General features: G+C 40.9%; 1 protein-coding gene across 1 annotated transcript; it reads right to left on the minus strand.

Moving 5' to 3' along the window:
• Positions 1–3,138: 3,138 nt before the first annotated feature.
• Positions 3,139–18,034, minus strand: smg6 (SMG6 nonsense mediated mRNA decay factor). Its single transcript, XM_042498855.2, has 19 exons — positions 17,900–18,034; positions 13,317–15,723; positions 12,323–12,515; positions 11,701–11,811; positions 11,305–11,411; positions 10,855–10,933; positions 10,486–10,596; positions 10,137–10,352; positions 9,525–9,586; positions 9,244–9,389; positions 8,699–8,812; positions 7,980–8,154; positions 7,516–7,735; positions 7,161–7,340; positions 6,792–6,959; positions 6,169–6,313; positions 5,714–5,976; positions 5,506–5,587; positions 3,139–5,388 (listed from the first exon to the last, which is right to left on the minus strand). The coding sequence occupies exons 1-19, from the start codon at positions 17,988–17,990 to the stop codon at positions 5,258–5,260; spliced, it is 5,001 nt and encodes a 1,666-aa protein (XP_042354789.2). The 5' UTR covers positions 17,991–18,034; the 3' UTR covers positions 3,139–5,257.
• Positions 18,035–18,254: the final 220 nt, after the last annotated feature.

Genomic DNA, 18,254 nt, shown 5'->3' on the forward strand with positions numbered 1-18,254 from the left:
TTAGTCATTATATCCACATTAACAATGATTATTCATCAAAAATCTCATTGTGCAAGTGTTTTGCAAAAGAACAGCAAAACTACAAAAGTGTTGCAATACTGATACCAAGATATTTGGCAAAAAATGTCATGATATTTACTTTTTCCAAATCACCCAGCCTTAACCTGAAGTGTGATTTAAGTTAACAAATGCTTGATAATGCAATGCATAATTTCAAGTGGCTCAACACCTCAGAGCCCAAACAGTTTGACAGCTGACACAAGTCCACTGATGTGCTACAGATGCTTACATTTCAGACTTCACACTTTTTTCCACCATGCTGCGCTTTGTTTTTTCTGTATTCACTGATATGCGTTTCATTAAGGTGTTCTTGATATAGCATGAATAACAACTTCTCACGTCAGAACAAACGTGACACCACATCTCGGAGGATTACACATGAAGCTGTAATCTGCATGGAGAAAATATAGATGAATGCAATGTGCATGGCAGCAGAGAGGTTAAAGATGGGCATTCCACAACAGGCTGCAGGCTGGGAAACCAATCAGCTTGCAGTATGGGGCTCAGAGGGCTTTGATTGGTTGCTTCGTAGCCCTGTTGTCATGATGATGGGAATCGGGTCCTGCCTGTGTGGTCTGTATCCAGGCACAGAAGTACACTGAAGCAAATGATATGGATGGATAGGCTGCAGAACTTTCTGTCCCTGACACACGCACACACGCACACACACACGCACACACACACACACACACAAACACACACACACACATACACACATGTGCATGTGTGTATATAAAATGTAAATACATACATCCCAGAGTATACCCATAGATATTTATTCAAACTAGAACTGGGTGTTTTTGTGATGACTGTGCTTGTTTACAGATGTTACATGCTGAAGAAGCATCTGTGTTATGCTCTCAGAAGTTGTACATTCACAAATAGATGCTTACAGAAAAGTGAGTTATATCACGTAAACCTCTGATGCTACTGATATCAGAGTAATACCCTCTGGTAACACAATGGTAACATTTCAAACTCCGAGTGTTAATGAAGACCCTCAGTAACGGGATTTGAAATGTTACCATTTATCAGCCCTAAGAATGGATTTTAGGATAGGACAGAACCAGAGCAGTTCAGTGTTTTCTGTCATGGTTAGTTAATGATTATGGTCATCAAGCTTTGTGTGTGTGTGTGTGTGTGTGTGTGGGGGGGGTCACAGATGTCCCTATGACCCATTTCCTTTTGTTTGTCTATTAATTTTTTTAAACAATTTTTTTGGGGGCATTTTTGCCAGATAGCTGGATAGGACAGAGCGATAGCGTGAAAGGGAGAAAGAGAGGGGCAACACGCAGCAAAGGGCCGCAAGCTAGAAGTGAACCCATGGCCGCTGCAGCAAGGACATTGCCCCTGTACATGGGCGCCCGCTCCACCCACCGAGCCACCGCACTCCCCATGTTCATCTATTTTATCAGTTTATGAAGATATTGCCTGTATTGAACTGCTAAACTCAATACCGACTCATTTGAATAGCTCACTCCTTCCTGTGTCTTCTTCAACTACCACATGAGGGCACACATGTAAAGGTTTTGGTACATGACTTATCTAGTTATAACTTTCTGCAGATAATGTGGTTTTGTGCAAGGCCATAGTATTGGAGTCTTCATTGGGGGGGTTATCAAATCTGCCAGGTGCTGTAGGGGTCCTCACATAAATGACTGTAACTTTAATCAGGCTTCACATGAGTCATCTGACAAATATAATGATAAAAACATTGATGTTAGTTTAATATGCTGAATATGTTCTGCTACGGTACGGCAACACCGATGAGACAAACTCAAGCAGAACTGCAGAGCAATATAATATAAGACCAGCAGTTATAAGGACAATTTGTTTAGCTATTTCTGAGTATGATTATATTTGCTACTGTTTTATCAGTGTGTAGTTGCCTGTCAAAGTAAAGCTTTTTTTTTTTTTTTTTAATTTTTTTTACTGTTTGTTACTGCTTTGGTTATGTTTAATATGCATTTTGAGGTCTATTGTTTATTGTAATAAATTTGATTATATGGGTTTATTCATGGATTCTATTACATTTTATACATTTGTATGTACTGAATTCCTATTTGTATAATTGGACAAGTATTTTCACTTCTTCACATTATTTTTTGTTATATTTAAATTTAGAAAAAAGTTAGTTTTAATGACCTGGCTCTGTACATTTCAACCTCAAATTTTAAGATAAGGTATAAAAGAATGTAAAGAACAACTTATTGTGTGCAATGCAACTGTAGGCCATCTTCAAGGCAGACAATTTGGCAGGTCACAGCAGGTAAAGAACAGATGTAAATGATACAATGAATGATGACTAAATTCCATTTAAAGGTCTGCTGTCTATGTAGTTTTTAAGGGATATATTGGCAGAAATGGAATAAAGTATTAATAACATGTTTTCATTAGTTTATAACCACCTGAAACCTGGCTTCCTGGGTATAACATAACTCACAGCTTCCACATCATTTGGCCAACAGAGCAGGCGTACTAGCTATCTTCTGGTTTAGCCCTCTGCTAACTTAAATGGGGATAAAATAATTTAATCCTATGGCTCTTCTGCACTTTTGAAATCTTGTCAGACCAAATAAATAAATTCCAATGGTTAAACGAGTAATTTCATGCGAGTGGTGACACAAAGAAAAATATATCCACTGATTTACAAATGCCTCAATTCCAATATAAGTCTATAGCAAAAGTTTCATAAGTCCCAATGACATTACATGAGGGACATGGAGGTTGTAGTTGCATGTTTTGGCCACTATGTCAAATTGGCTCCAATGTCCGGCGCACTTCCTGTGAGTGAGAGAAAAACAAATACTGGTCCTAGATAGGGCTCTTTGTGAGTTGAAGGCAGCCAGCGTAGTTCCCTACTGAACACTTGGCACACAGGAGAAGTTTTAGTTGGTTGCAATCTGCAACTTCACTGCTTGATGTTACTAAATCCTACACAGTACTCCGCTGACTGCTTCAATAGTGTAGGTGAAACGTGCCATTCTGGTATGACAAATCCAAATATCTGCTTTGAAATAGGCTTTTTTTTACACTAAACATTCCTCATTTGCACATAAATAAGTCAAAAAACAAAACTTGCTTTCAAATCATTTTTAATGATGGACGATGAAAGTGTTTTCTGTTAAACTGACTATGTTTTTACTACATTTGCTCCAACACTGAAACACTGCAGCAGAGCCACTTAACACAGCAGATTGCACTGAACACGACAGTAGCACCAGAACAGAGGGGCTGAAAAAGCTAATAAACCTGTCAAAGGGTTCTCACAAGTACAGAAACATCAAATGCACATGGAAGTTGTATGAGCCTAGCTGAAAAAGTACAATGCAAATACAAAGTTGTGTAGCCACTTTAACATACAGTATTACTCTAAATCCATATGATCAAACTGTGATGAGTGAATGATGAATTGTGCATTACGTAACGGGAACACAGGTGCAGATTACATCTATTTTATGCATCCGTCTCGAATGTGCACAGAAAGATACACTATTACTCAGAGTCTCTTGAAACTCCCAAAGCAATGTAGGGCAAGCAAAACACATATACTACCTTTGTGTTACACGTTTGTTATCTTGCCGAGGGGTTTATATTTTTGGGTTGTTTTATTCTGTTTGTCAACAGGATTACTGAAAAAAACTACTGGTATAATTTTCATGAAATTTGTTGGAAGGGTGTGGCATGGGCCAAGAAGAGCCCATGACATTTTGGAGCAGATACAAATTATAGTGGCAGATACATTAACTATTTTTTTTTAACTTCTGTTAACGCTGCAAGATACGTCATTTGGGCTCTGCGGATGTCTGTTACGTGTGATTCTATACCGCTCATGTATTGTCTTCTGACTAAAGAAAAGTGTGTATGTGGTTGTGAGGAAAGTAAAGGAAAATTGCACTCTGAGGAGGAAAACTGGTATGGATGATTAAAAACATTTTATGAGAAGGTTTGAAAACTGCTGTGGTGGTTTGAACTGAAAGGCACAAAAACACTGTGTGTAAATATGAACAGAAGATAAAACAAAATAGTCACAAATGGTACTTGATAATAAAGCATCTGCAAGTCAATGTCAAGGACCAAACCATCTCCTGACACCGTAGCTGTCTAGAGCAGATCAAGTCAAACAGTATTTGAATTTTTTTATTTCATAATGATTTAAGTGATTTGAGCGGTGGGATTTTAGAAGGTTAAATCCCATTGGATAGTAAATGTGGTACAATTACCTTGAACTGAAAACTCACTACAAACTGAGTAATCTTGATATATTAATTTCAATGCTTTGCAGATGCTTATTATCAGTCTACAAAATGGATAAATGCCCTCCATGAAGGAAAAAAAGCTTTTTACACATGAGCGAAAAAACAAATATTAACCAATGTTTGTTGTTGTAGACTTTTTCAAAACATTTTCTCACAACACCCAAACTTAATATTAGCATTGAGCTGGAGGAACAACCCAAATTACCGAACAGGCATCAAGCACTTCCTGGGTTTGCAGGAAATACCATCACTGCAGGTGATTTCTCACTGGTGCTGAAGTTGCACGAGAGCTCGATTAACCCTCACTACAATCAGACACTTTTTACTGTGGTGGCAAACACCCTCCAGCTGTGCTTCTCTCCACCTGCCTTTCTCTCAGCTCTGCTTTAGAGGCCACAGCAGTCTATCCGACCGGGCCCTAAGAGAAGTGTGGAAGAGCCAGTTACGGCCTTCATTTCTGTGGTCTTTAATCAATTAAACGACCATTAACACTCTCTCGCTCTCTGCCTCATTCTATCATCAGCCTCAAATTTGAATTCTGCTTGCAGAGAACACTCTCACCAACTAGGCACAGAGGCTCAAGGCTGGACCAGACAACTTACAAATCCAATCACTCTATTTTTTCCCTCTTTCCTCTCTTCCAGTCCAGCCTTCTTTAGACTTGTCAAGTCTCCCTGTCTCTTTCTGGGGAAGCTCACTGATCTTAACACATACATACACACACACACTTCATCACAAGGGGGGATAAAGCTCATTGACACCACCCTGCTCTCACTACATGTGCTTGTATTTCATAAGACGTGGTTCAACGCTTTCTTAATCATTTCCTCTCCCCTGTTATCTCCTCTCCCTCTCTCTGCTTAAGTGTGTCTTCTCTCCTGGCTGAGTGGCAAGCAGGCTTCAGCAGTTGGGTTCCTTTGATTCCATCTTAGCCTGGTTCAGCCTACTTTGGCCCAGCTGAGGAAAGCAGGGATGTCTCGGACTGGGACGTTACGGGTCAAAGCTTTGACTCGCAGGTTACGGTCGTCTGTGAGGAGTACCACCTCTCTTTGAAGCCTCACCGTCCCATCTGTGTGTGGGTGCAACAAGTCGAAGAGTTAGTAAAAGATAAATTCAAAAGACTTCATACACATTAAATTTCAAGTGTGTGAGGAAGTCTGAAAGTCTGACAGTCAATGTTACGTACTTCTCTGGTCGGGCATGAAATCTTTTGCCTTGTCTTTGCAGTAATGGAGGCAGCACGACAGAATCACATCATCATTGGTACCCTAAAGAAGAACAAAAAGACAAACAAAACATCCTTATTTCATTTCACAATCTAAAACCAAAAACTAATTTATTAAAATAAATAAAATGAGACAAACATTTGAAGCTACATTTATTTAGGCTCTCACCTGCTGTCCAGAGGTGTCTTCACTGCGGAAGGCAATAGACTCAAGCTGATTTCCTCTGCTTGTCAGAGCTCTCAGACATGGTTCTCTGGCTTCAAATCCTTTTTCTAAGAAAGCCACTGCCAACCGGGCCTTCTCCTGCACGGCCCGCACATGGGCCGCACTAACATTGTAGTTGCCACGACTGCCAGTGCTGCGTCTTTCTGACCCAACTCCTCCCCCAAAGTTGTCCTGGCCTTTAGCCAAGCCATCTAACTCTGTAATCACTAAGAGAGAGAACACACATCCCTCCATGAGTATACACAAATACAGATGTTGTTTCTACACTAAACACCAGACACATGGTTCTCTCTTATCATTTTAAACATGACACAACATCTCAATTTAAACCTTCTCCACCTCTCTACCAGACCGTGAACCCATCTTTTAATGTCTTTGTCTCTTTCTTTAAGTCTTACCAATGAGTGGCACAACTATTATGTATGTTCCACACTGAAGGAGTCTCTTCAACCCTCCCAAGTGATCAATGAATCCATTGGTATCTGGAACCAAAAAGAGAGGCCTCACTTCCAGCTCCAACTGCCCGCCTGTCTGCAGCACCGCCTGAAAAACACACACAAACTTTACATGTAATGTGAAATTTAACCGTGCGACAACATGGTATAACTGTATATACCTGCCTAACTCAACAGGCCTTTCTATAACAGCAGAAAATATGACTTGTCACAGTGGAAAATGTATACGTTTTACTGATGACACTAACGATGGCTCGGTTCTATTCAAGAGTCCTGAAATCAAAGCAGCTACACGGAATTCAGCCAATTTCATGACATACACCTGAGCTGTTCCTGCTGTGACATGTCAAAATGTCCTCTGTGTGTGTCCTTTCAGTAAAAGCCATTAGCAACTGAAGAGGCCATTTTGGTTGTGGTTCAACTCTACAACTACATTGTTTTTCCTCATTGATTTTAATCCTTTCTTAATTATTCAATTTTTTGATAAAGTAATCACAAAAATTTCAGACACACAGAAGATATTCATTCAAATGTATTTCCATATTTGAATATCTACTGTTATGTACCTGTATTTTATCCCTGCGCTTCTGTTGCACTGCCAGTTTGTTGGCGAGGGCGTGGCGTCTTGCCTTCAGCTGTCTGATATCATTCTCACTGTCTCCAGCCTCCTCGGCATCATCATCTCCTTCTGATGCAGAAAGAGAAGACTCTGCCTCGACTATGACATCATCAGCCTGCAGAACAGACAAAGACACAAATAGGACACATTTTCAGTAATTCAACAGCTTCTGCTGCACTGCAATGAAGATTTAATTTACTTGATGTTGTGTGGGTCAAATATTGAAAGAAAGACGTGCAATTGGAGGGGAACAAAGCTGGGGGAGCAAAATGCAGAGGAAGTATTATCGTAGAGAAAGTAGGTCAAAGACAGTCACCTCTTTCTCTGTTAGAGAATCCTGCCTGCTTCTTGTGTCCATTGAGTGGTTAGGTAGAGGTGAAGTTGCCAAAGAGATGTATTTGCCTCCCTTGAAGGCCAACAGAGGCTCTTCCTGACCACACAAAGCCTCCAAAAAGTACTTCAGCACCGTCACTCTCTTACAATCTGCTGCTATTGCCTAAGGAAAGAGGATGGGGTTACATGTGCATGAGAACAGGAAGATGAAGAGTTTTGGTGCAAACCTGGCACACTGAAGGTGACAGAAGAATATTAAGTAATTCAACAGGAATCTAAGTATGTTACAAGGCTGCAATGTCACAAAATAATAAAATATACCTTTACTTCCCACTCACCATGTCAGTGTGCCTGTCTGTGTAACACGGTTCCTGTGGTGCAGCGAGCAGCGGTACAAAGCCAGCAAGCAGCCGGTCCTCCTTTAATTGCAGCACAGTCAACTCCTCATCTCCCTCGACTTCTTCCGTATCGGCTTTATATAGCGGCACCTCCTCATGATCCACATGGGCCAGCACGTTACACAGGTCAGCCAGGCACTGCCAAACATCAGGGCTACAACTTGAAAGAGGAGAAGCCACAACTGAAGATGAGGAATGAGTATAACAAAAAAGTCATCTGAAGAGAGCTGGTGTGCGTACAAGTAGAGGCCGTGAGCAAAACTGAGGCAACTATAATCAATATTTTAAACTTTATTTTTAATTTGATAAAAATACAATTAAAAAAAAACCCACGATGATTTGTCAATCTTATCTTCACATGTTTCCACTGCCAGCTAAAAAAAGAAACCGTTTTAAGTACTCACTCTAAAGTGCATGGTGGTGGGTTCCACTGGTTTGGTTGTCCCAACATCCAGTCAGACCAGACTTTGATACTTGGCAGTAGCTCACGAAGGTCCAATGGGAATGAAGAGACCCTCACCATTCCCTCCAGCTCCTCGCCTTTACCCTCCTCCTCTCCATCCGCCATGGGAACTGGTTCTAAAAGACAGGAGAAGTTTTAGAAGAAGTTTTTTTTTTTTTTTTTTTTTTAAAAATACAACATTTAATAGTAAAACAATCAAACAAGAACATCTGACACTACTACCATGTGAAAAACAGCAACATTAGTCCAACATAAAATGTATAAAAATAAAGATGGGTTATGTTTATTCCAAGCTGTCAAGTCCAATTGAAGTTAGAAAACTCTCCCCCTTTTGCAGTCAAAAACTTACAAGGGTAAAATGAAATGTCTTGAGGTTTATCCAGAAGACTCTTGTCACTGTTGTTCAGCCACATAGCCAAACAACAGTGTATTCTCTACAAGAGTAGTTGATACTCAGGAGACCGAGATAAATGTCCACCAGTGCACTGTGGGATCGTACTATCATAATTCTTGTCTTTGAAATTTTTGCCTCATATAGATGAAAACATGTTAAAACTAATGTTGGCCTTAATTTCAGACTCTCTGAATTAGTTATGAGCGTTAAGCCTCCACTTTAATAGATGCTGCTGATCTTATACTTCTGGAGCAGACAGTGCGTACCTGCAGGAGTTTCCCTGAGCAGCTCTGTGCAGCGCTGCACCAGCAGTGCGAACATGCTGAGGCCCAGGGCAGTGCTTTGTTCCTGTAAAACAGACCGCACTTCTCCATCTTCACCTAACAAACCAAGACAAAAATTAGGAAAAAAGTACTTCCTCAGAAATCTTTGTATCAATATGACCTGTATGTAGCCCCATCATGCATGCTGGAAAAAGAATGCATTTGCAAAGAAAAGATTACAAAGTGTGTCAAAGAGCCATAATGAATGGCAATGGCCACTATGCAACTATTCAATTTCAAACATGACAACATGTTATCTTATTTATCTTAAATTGAGTCACATTTTAATAAGAGAAAATCTGATATTAAAAATCACATAAAATCAATGTTTACCACCTTCATACAGATAGAATAAGTTGTTCACCAGCCATGCATTCATATTGATTTCACAGATAAACACAACGTGTTAAATCTTTGAAGCAATATTTGTTATTTGACAATAATATTTGTTATTTGACAATAATAATGTTATGTGTGCGCAGCCTCACCTCTGCTGTGGGCATTGTGAATGGTGAACATGTTGATAGTGATTATCTGCAGCATGTGCGTGCTGCCTAGTAGGGAGGGGCCATGCTGGAGCAGAGTCTTGAACTCCTGCAGAACACGGCTGGCCACTCCAGGGAAGGACTCCATGCTGTATAAATGGACGCACACATTTATAAAAAATAAAAAATAACAGACAGAAAAAGGCACACATGAAAATAAACCATTCCTTTATACTCATTCTGTCTATGAATTTAAGATTTGGAATACTTGAGACATCACTCACCCAACTTTAGTGAAGAGCTTTCCATGTGCATGCAGGAAACTCAGAATGAACCTCTTGTTTAGCTGAAGAAAAAAAAATAGAGAAGACCATAGTATTACTGATCTTTGAGCAATAGTTTTATTTAGCTACAAGGGCTACAGGCCAGGACACGTGGTGAAAATAAATATGTGGTCAATCACTACAAGCAGAAATGAAAACAAACCAAAAAAGGGCAAAGAAAATTAACGATAAAAAGGTAGGGTAAAAAGGGTGTAAAAAACATCTTTGAACATAGCAAAGGCAAGAAAACAAAATAATAGTAAACAGAAATGAAGGTGCAGGAAACACTGAAAAAGTATAAATGAAATGACGACATAGGAAATCATAGAGTCAAAATAAATGAAGGTAAAGGGCATAATGAATGAGAGGAAAGAATGAAGTCAGAGAAAATAAGAAATTAGATCATAAAGAAGAAATGGGAAATTTGACTCTGCAAATTAGTGTGGGAGATGTCTCCGGTCTCCACAAGTGTCACTGTGTTTTGGAACAAACATACATGTAAAGGCATATGATGCATGAGACCTGATGTAGATGCAAGAATGAGAGACGGCAATAGAAAGAAAGGGATCTTACATCACTAGCGCTGAGACTGCTGAGCTCTCCATCCTGCTCAGAGTCTCTGCTGGATTCACTACCTCCTCTCTGAGTGGACGGCGTTGCTGCTTGTCCGCTGGGGCGGATCCAGATCTCCACCCGTGCTCCATCTTCCCCTCTTCCTCTTCCTCTTACTGCTGGTCCCCGGGAGCCTCCTTCATGTTCCTGCCTCCTCCTTCGCTCAAGCTGCTCGGCCTACAAGAACAAAGTCTGTAAACAAGACGCGCTTGCGCTTCCTTAAGTTTTTGGTCCTAGAAAATGGGTAAAATATTTGGCACAAGTTAATGATAATTGAAGTTAACTGAATTCAGTAAAGTTTGTGTTTGACCTTGCGCTTTGCTTCCTCAAACAGACTCATCAGGCTCTCCTTCGCAGTCAGGATGGGGTTGGAAGCTGCCAGACTGCGCATGTAATAATACACAGCATCCAACTTCCGCTTCTGTAAGTGAGAGAGGTAGAAAGAGAGTGAGAGGAGGAAGGTATTCTACAAAAGGACACACAGTGGGAGGGTGCGAACAGAATATTTCTCAAAATATATTTGGATTTTACAATTATCCCAGGGACATGCCAGGAGAAACACAGTCAGTCACAAAAAAGTTAATCATAATTCCAGTTATCTAACTGTGACTGCAGACAAATTTCCGTTAAATATTCAACTCTCAACTTTCCATCCCCATTTAAACTACATATAACTTACTGTGTATACTGCAAGCAGGGCCAGCTGGTTATATGGTCGTCCATTTTTGGGGGCAATCTGCTGGGCTTTCAGGTACCAGCTACAAAAAAATGTAAAGTACAATCAGAGAAACTCAGCAACTACTTAAAATAATGTTCTCATCAAGTCAGTCATATACAGCTAGAAAGGATCTTTCACAATGGTACAAAGTTTATGTCTATAGCATAACATAGAAGAAAAAACTAAACGAAAACTGGTTGTTTGGAAGTAATTAAACTGGTGTAAAAATGCCTTCACCACGGCACAAAAAAATAGTTCTGACCACCCATTCTTGAACACAAGAGTTACTAGATTTTAACACTGTACCCTTCAGACTCAGTCACAAATGTTTAATACCAATACACATTGCATGCTCTAGAATTTGTGCAAAAGATCTCACAATACCTAGAGAATGATTGAATTAAGGCCTACCTGCGAGCCTTGCCATAGTTTGCCGAGTCACTGGCTTGCTCCCGGTAACGTGCTATATCTCCCTGACAAATCATGCAGCGCTGAGCACTGATAAGTGCATACTTTACCTGGAAAAGACAAAAACACAAGAGGAACTTAACAATTCACAACATATAATGGTCAGTTAGGACATTCTTATAGAATTAATTAATAAACCAATCAATCAAAATCAACCATCCAATAACTAGTAATCGACTAATTGCTCGTAACATGGGCAATATGATTGTTAATGTGTCATTTTTACTGTCCAATTTAGGCTATACATTATAAAAATATATCACTTTTTAGATAAATTATTTGGTAAATCTTTGATGACAATTTAAGTGCACAAACAGACAAAAAGGAGTATTTCTGTACCGTTTTGCGTAATGGCCGAGCCCTGATAGCAATGCCATCCATGTAATCCTCCAACTTAAACTGGTACACTGCCTGCAGCTTCTGAAGCATTGCATCAAAGAATAGTGCCCCCTGTAAATCAGATATAATTATCACAATTGGCAAAATGAAGTTACAGTGGAAGAAAAATGTATCATTATTTTTTCCATAATTCGTCATCTTTAATGCCTTCCTGTACATTTGCAAACTTTACAGGCTGTCCTCATATTCAGATCATATAAAAACATGATGTAAATAATTTATTTATTGTCTCCTGTTACAAACACGAGGAATTAAAGCTGAAAAATGGTTTTGGACACAAACATTTCCAAGATCTCTAGGCAACATACAAATACTCAACATATTACTGAATAACAGTACTAATTTTGGGCTTAATGATCCCAGTGCGTACCCAAATACAAAGCAAGGTCACGAACGTATTTCCGATAAAGTGCCGAAAGAGACTGTAAGGATTTGACTTCAAGTATTCTCGAGCAGGATTTTGAGTCCTGCACACAGACATTCAATGCTAGACGCACAGCTCCGATCTCTCCCCTTAAAATAACCTCCTACTTTTGTAAAACCCTGACTGAATTTTCCTTACCTCATCAAGCAGTGTGAGCAGCATGTTCCTGATATGAGCGGTGTTGTCACAGTTGGGGTCTTTGAGTAGCTGCCGGAAACGCTCTATGACCTGGTAAAAGACATTCTTCCACAAAGCCTGATCCACGTTCTGCGAGTCTGAGAAGTCGATGTCTGTCAGGATGACCTGCTCATATAGCCCCAAAAGGTCCGCTCTAAAAAACAGGAGGGCATAACAGGACAATGCTTTTTCGGTTTCTCTACTAACTCACTCCTGTTGAGTATACTATTATTTAGTCCAAGGGTGCAAGTGACAGCTAAAGAAGTAGCAAAAGACATGTGAATAAAACATAAAAGATAAAACATAAAAATGCCACTATTGCCACTTTCCCATCAAAATTAGCATATGCACAAACACATGTAAACACATGTACGACTGCATTCTCACTGCGAGTAGCAGACCTGTGAACATGGTGCTACAGCCACGCAGCCGACAAGTCTGCCTTTCTAAGTGTGTGTGTGTGTTTGTGTGTGTGTGTGTGTGTGTGAGGGGGGAGGGGGGTTGGGGGGTTGTTTTGGTGTGTCCTTGGATGTCACAGCCAGGCAGGAGATCAGGTAAATATTAGACCGCAGCATGGACAGAGGTCTTTGAAAACTTTACGGAAGTTACTTCTCTTCATATGTCTTTTACTTATTCAGTCTCTCTTTCAGTCTCTCTTTCAAACATCAATCAATCAATGTTTAAGCACTGCTTAAGAGAAGGGAGACAGTAATTAGTAGCAGCACGTCATTGCATCTCACTGGTAAAGAGCTGAGATTAGCGAATTCAACCAGGTGTTGTGTTCAAGAAGTAATAATAAATACCCGTGTATACTGCAGAGCCATTTGACCCAGGTGTGAATGCCAAGTGTACACTTTCCCCATTGCATTAAAAAGCCAGATGTCAGTGGATGTTAGCGTGTTTTTTGTGCAGTGAGAATGAGGCTTAAAACACATCTTTTCCCCCAATTCCTCACCTGAGCTGGGCCATGCGATCCAGTCCATCAGCACTCACTCTGTCCCTGGACAGCAGGTTACTGAGCTGGAGCTCCTGTGCATCCGCAGCCCTCAGCAGCCTCCCCAGCTCCCCTCTGGCTTGTTGCTCCACCTCTTCATATGTCAAACTACCTCCTGCACCAGGTTGAGAATAAGCTGCTCCCCTGTAACTCCCACACAACTGTCCCACACCAGGGCCTGAGTACATACCATTAGGGGGAGCCATCTGGTAGGGCCCCATGTGATAAGGATATGGATAACGCTGGCTGGTGGTGCTGGGATTATGTGGGCCACTGGTGGGCATGGGGTAGCCATACGGGTTGTCAGAGTTTTGGAACTTGTAGTAGGCCATGGCAGCAGCCTGCTGGGATCGAAAGTGCTCGCCCTGCGGGACAGGAGGACTCCCTGCTACCTCATCATCTGTGTCCAGAAAGTGAAGCTGTCCATATCCTGTCCCTGTCTGAAGGTATATAGGCTGCTGAAGAGATGAAGGCTGTGAGGACTGGGTGCTGGTGAGAGCAGGTTTCTGGTCGGGGTTATTTGGATCCCAGAGTCGTCTCACTCCTCCTCCTCTGCCTCCTCTACTCCTGCTTGCTCCTCCTCCCCTTATTCCACCAAAAAGAAGCCTTTGTCCAACCTCGGGTGCATTGGAGATGTCTGTGCGGGCTGGAAGCACTAGGATACCCCCACCTCTGCCACGAGGGACTAAGCCTGGCTTGCGATGTTGTGGTGCCCCACTTTGTGATGCGGTACTCGACTGTTTTTCGAGAGAAACCCTTATGATTCCCCGACTTCCATCTTTGTTCCCCTTTGGTCTGTTCCCGTCTTCCCTCCTCCTTTCTGCACTTAGTCCTTCCTCCCCATGTCTCCTCCTCCTTCTATCTTCTGCTATGTCACTCATCTCGCTCCCTTCCAGTGACTCAGTAGATGATTCCCCGTTGGTTGTCCAGCTTTGTAAATGACTCCTTCGTCCTTCTCCCCTGTTAGTCATCCCCTCTTTGTTATTGTGCCTAGGCTCCAAGCGGGACCACTTGGTACTCTCCACAACCATCCCCAGTCCAGGACCATCCAGGCTGGTCACACTGCTAGCCGAGCTACTGCTGTAAGTTCGATTCCGTGCACGCCGAATATCTGACTTGGAATAGCGTTTTGAAGTTGGTGTTGTGATGTTTGCATTGGATTTGCTTCTGTCGCTTCTTTCTGTAGCCCTGTCTGAATTTCTTTCTGTATTAGCAGCATCTTTCTCACCGTCTCTGGACCTGTTGTTGTTGTTGTTGTCTCCTCTTCTACTTTCTCTGCGATTCTCTTTTCCTTTGCTTTGATGTGTCTCTCCAGTCTTACCTTGTTTGTTATCCCTATCTGCTTCTGCTGCTCTCCTGTCTCTTTCCCTCTCAGCTTTCCCTCGGTCACTCTTTCCTCCACCACCTGTTTCATCCTCTCTTCTGGAATCCTGATTCCTTTCTTTTTCCTTCTCCCCTCCCCTTCTCCTACGATTTCCCTTTTCCCTCTTCTTCTCCACCTTTTCTTCATCCTCTTTTGCTCCTCCCCCTTGAACCCTCCTTTCATTATCAGTTGATTCCCCTTTCCTTAAACTGGAATCTTCAACAGCTTGGCCTTCACATCCTGCTTTACCCTTTTCTTTCACACTGAGTTTTTCCACTTTGCTGGTAACTTTCTCAACTATAGCATCAGAAGGTAATGGGGGTTTTTCCACATGTCGGCTTCCTTGCTTTCTATTTGTCTCAATAGATTTAGACAATTTTACGTTTTCCTGTATACCTTTTATGTCTTCATCTTTCCCTCCCTGCTTCGGCAGAGATGTTTTTTTGTTCCCCTCTTTTTCCCCTGTACTCAGCAGGGATTCTGGCTCAGTTTTCTGCTTATTCTTCATAGGGGGAGGCTTATCCTGCTCTCTACCAACTCCACAGTCCTTTCCCTGGATGCTCCTCCGGCTCCCTGGTTGATAAAATTCTCGGTCTGGTTTACGTGCTTTCCGTGTCGGCTTAGCAGCTTCAGCAAATTCCTGGTGTTCTTTGTCATTGTCAACAAAGCCTTTCTCTTGGTTTGCATCAGTTTTAGGCTGTGAGTGGCTGCCCTTTCTACAGTTCTGAGTGTTGCTACCATCACCTCTAATTCGATCTTCTTCCCTTTTGTCTGTGCACCCATGACTCTTGAAAACCTTCTCAGAGATGATCTTTTTTCCACTCTGTGATGGCTGGTTATGGTCATGTGCATCAGCAACCAGGGGATCACTTTGACCAGTCTCTCCCTCCTCACTGTCACGGTGACGCCGTCCATGTCCAGCTGCTGGCTGGTAGCGCTGCAGTTCGGGACGCTTTCCATCACGCTTCCTATGCTGCTTGTGTAATTGATGCTCCTGTTGCTCCTCTGAAAAAAAACAATAAATTAAAATGCTGGAACCCCAAGTCAGTTATCTACAGAGTTGCTGGAATAAGTATTACAAAATAAGGTTGACATAACCTGTTTTTCTCTTGATCTTAACTAATCCCATTAAAAGACCAGATTAAACAATGCCTCAGTACTTCGTAATGTTCTTCATATATACTCGCTATGTTTTCTGTACATTAATAGAAGGTTTGTAATGTTAACGTTAAATCCCTGTTAGTACTTTGTCTTTCCTACCCTGAATGTGGCACCCAGCCTCAATGCCATTCATTTTCATAGTAGGCTTCATCAATAGATGTGTCACATATGCCCTTTCAGCAGTTGTAAACAGTGCATTTCTTAAGGAATAATAGCAGATGTGATGCTCTGACGCTCTAGTCCAGGGGTGTCCAGACTTTTTTGAATGGGGGCCAGAGTAAATCGTTTGAAAACACTGGGGGGGTTAGCTGCTTCTTGCATCAAATACAAATCACATACAAATGACACAAATGGGACCATTTCATCTTTAAGTAAAAACTTATTCAACTTTCCACCTGAAAGTGGAAGCCCTTCCTTTTGACTTTATTTGTCTTTGTCATGGCCATGTCTGCAACACTGCAGGACATACCTGGTGTTAGATAATGTTTGTCAGCTTGTTTACCTTCTGTTTATGAAAACACATTAGTTTCGCCCGTGTATGTCCAGCTTGTTGCATGTCTACAAACTGTGTAAGTCCTGCCATCGTGAGGTTAATTAAAAAAAAAGCAAAGTGATCTTGAATCATTAACCAATGTAAAATGGATTGTCTCATTAATGCCTTTTTTTAATAGTTTCTGGGCATAAACATTGTGCAGATGTACAGAGGGATAGGCTACATCTAGCTCTTTTTATGGGATTTATTGACAATTAAACAAAACTATAATTACTATCAAGCCACTGGAGATGGATTAAGAGCCAAGGCTGTAAACAAATGTGTGCTTATTTGCACATTTACAACATCATCCCATTTACAAACAAACTATCTCACAGTAAATGTCACAATCAGTTGACTTGAAGGAAAAGTACACAGGGAAATTGTAGCCACAAATAAACTTGCAATACTTCCAAAAACATGCAAAATATACAGTACTGTTCAAGTCTTAGGCCACCATATATTTGTTGTTTTAATAAAGTCGTAATGAGGATAAATACATTTATCTCTGTCTCTTTATGAATATATAAAGAATACAGAGACTGTGTACGATGCATTAAAACAACAAAAAAAGAAAAAACGCAGAACATGTCACATATTGTGTATGTAATGCTCAATAAAAACAGGGATAAAGTGCAAAAAATGGAATCATACAACCATAACAAAAAGTAGCTCAAACAATCAATATCGAGCTTTTTAAATATCTTAAATGCAACCTGGTGTAAATACACTAGATTAGTACTGTAAATCCCAGTTTGTCTGCCCCTGAAAGTTCAAGACACGCTAGGTTGAAAGGGACGTTACACTAAATATTTTCACATTTAGCCCGTTAAAGTTGTTTTAGCCTGAAACATTTACGTTTTTAATACTGTTTAAATGTTTTCTGTATGTCCTGGATGTATTTTATGACAGAGACTACCGAGAAATAAATGTGTATGATCATCATTCTTACCTTGATAAAATAACAAAGTTTGAGGTGACCTAAGACTTTTCAAAGCACTGTAAATCAATGTTTTGACTGCGTTTCCCATTAAGTTTTCAAATGAACATTTTAGTCTCTTCGGCGTAAAACGAAACTTTAAACGTTAGTTGACGTCAGCTAAGTATCTAATGTAAACCGACGTTTTGAGTAACGATATGAGTTTGTTATCTGCTGTGGCACCATTCAACCTTAACATTACAAACCTTCTATTAATGTACTGAAAACATAGCGAGTATATATGAAGAACATTAGGAAGGCTGTGATAAACACGGTTAAATCAGTCGCACACAAATTATCTGCTGTCGTTATGGTCATAATGGGCGTTTAAAACAGACCGCGCGGGACCAAAGAATGGAAAGGCACGCAGCTAGCTAACAACATTAGCTGGTTACAAACTTAGCAACTCCGCAGGCTACTTTCAGCTAACTTGAATCACTTCTTCGCTTGAATTCATCGACTTTTTCGCGAATTTATTCCTTTCAAGTTTCTACTTCACTTCCTCTCACCTTTCTGACAATCAGTAATGTTGACTGAATTCGACGCTTCAGCTCGGAGTTCCGCAGCTGAGATTCGCACTCTGTCCAGTTCGTTCGCCATCTTTGCTTTCACTAAAACAAACACAACAAGTATGGTGGCCCAGCTTGGTCAAAAATGCTACACGTCGAGTGACGTCGCAGCGAAGGCAATCGGGTAATGTAGTACGGTGCCGCTAGATTGTTCTTTCATCCGTTTTAGATTCTTTACGCAGGTGAAAGTAATATTATCACACATTTTTTAATGATTATCATTTTTTTTTTGCTTTTCCAAGAATACTCCAGTTTAAGCCATGGACACAAAATAACATTCTGATAATTATTTTTT

This window comes from Plectropomus leopardus, chromosome 15 (genome assembly GCF_026936395.1).
Source record: "Plectropomus leopardus strain MGB_pleo_1.0 chromosome 15, ASM2693639v1, whole genome shotgun sequence".
NCBI classification, from domain to species: domain Eukaryota; kingdom Metazoa; phylum Chordata; class Actinopteri; order Perciformes; family Serranidae; genus Plectropomus; species Plectropomus leopardus.

Coding starts and splice junctions, on each gene's coding strand:
- smg6 (XM_042498855.2), bottom strand. CDS start 17,990: ATGGCGAACGAACTGGACAGAGTGCGAATCTCAGCTGCGGAACTCCGA. Junction 7,736..7,979: donor CCACCACCATGCACTTTAGA/GTGAGTACTTAA, acceptor TCCTCTTTCAAG/TTGTAGCCCTGATGTTTGGC. Junction 6,960..7,160: donor ATTCTCTAACAGAGAAAGAG/GTGACTGTCTTT, acceptor TCTGTTCTGCAG/GCTGATGATGTCATAGTCGA.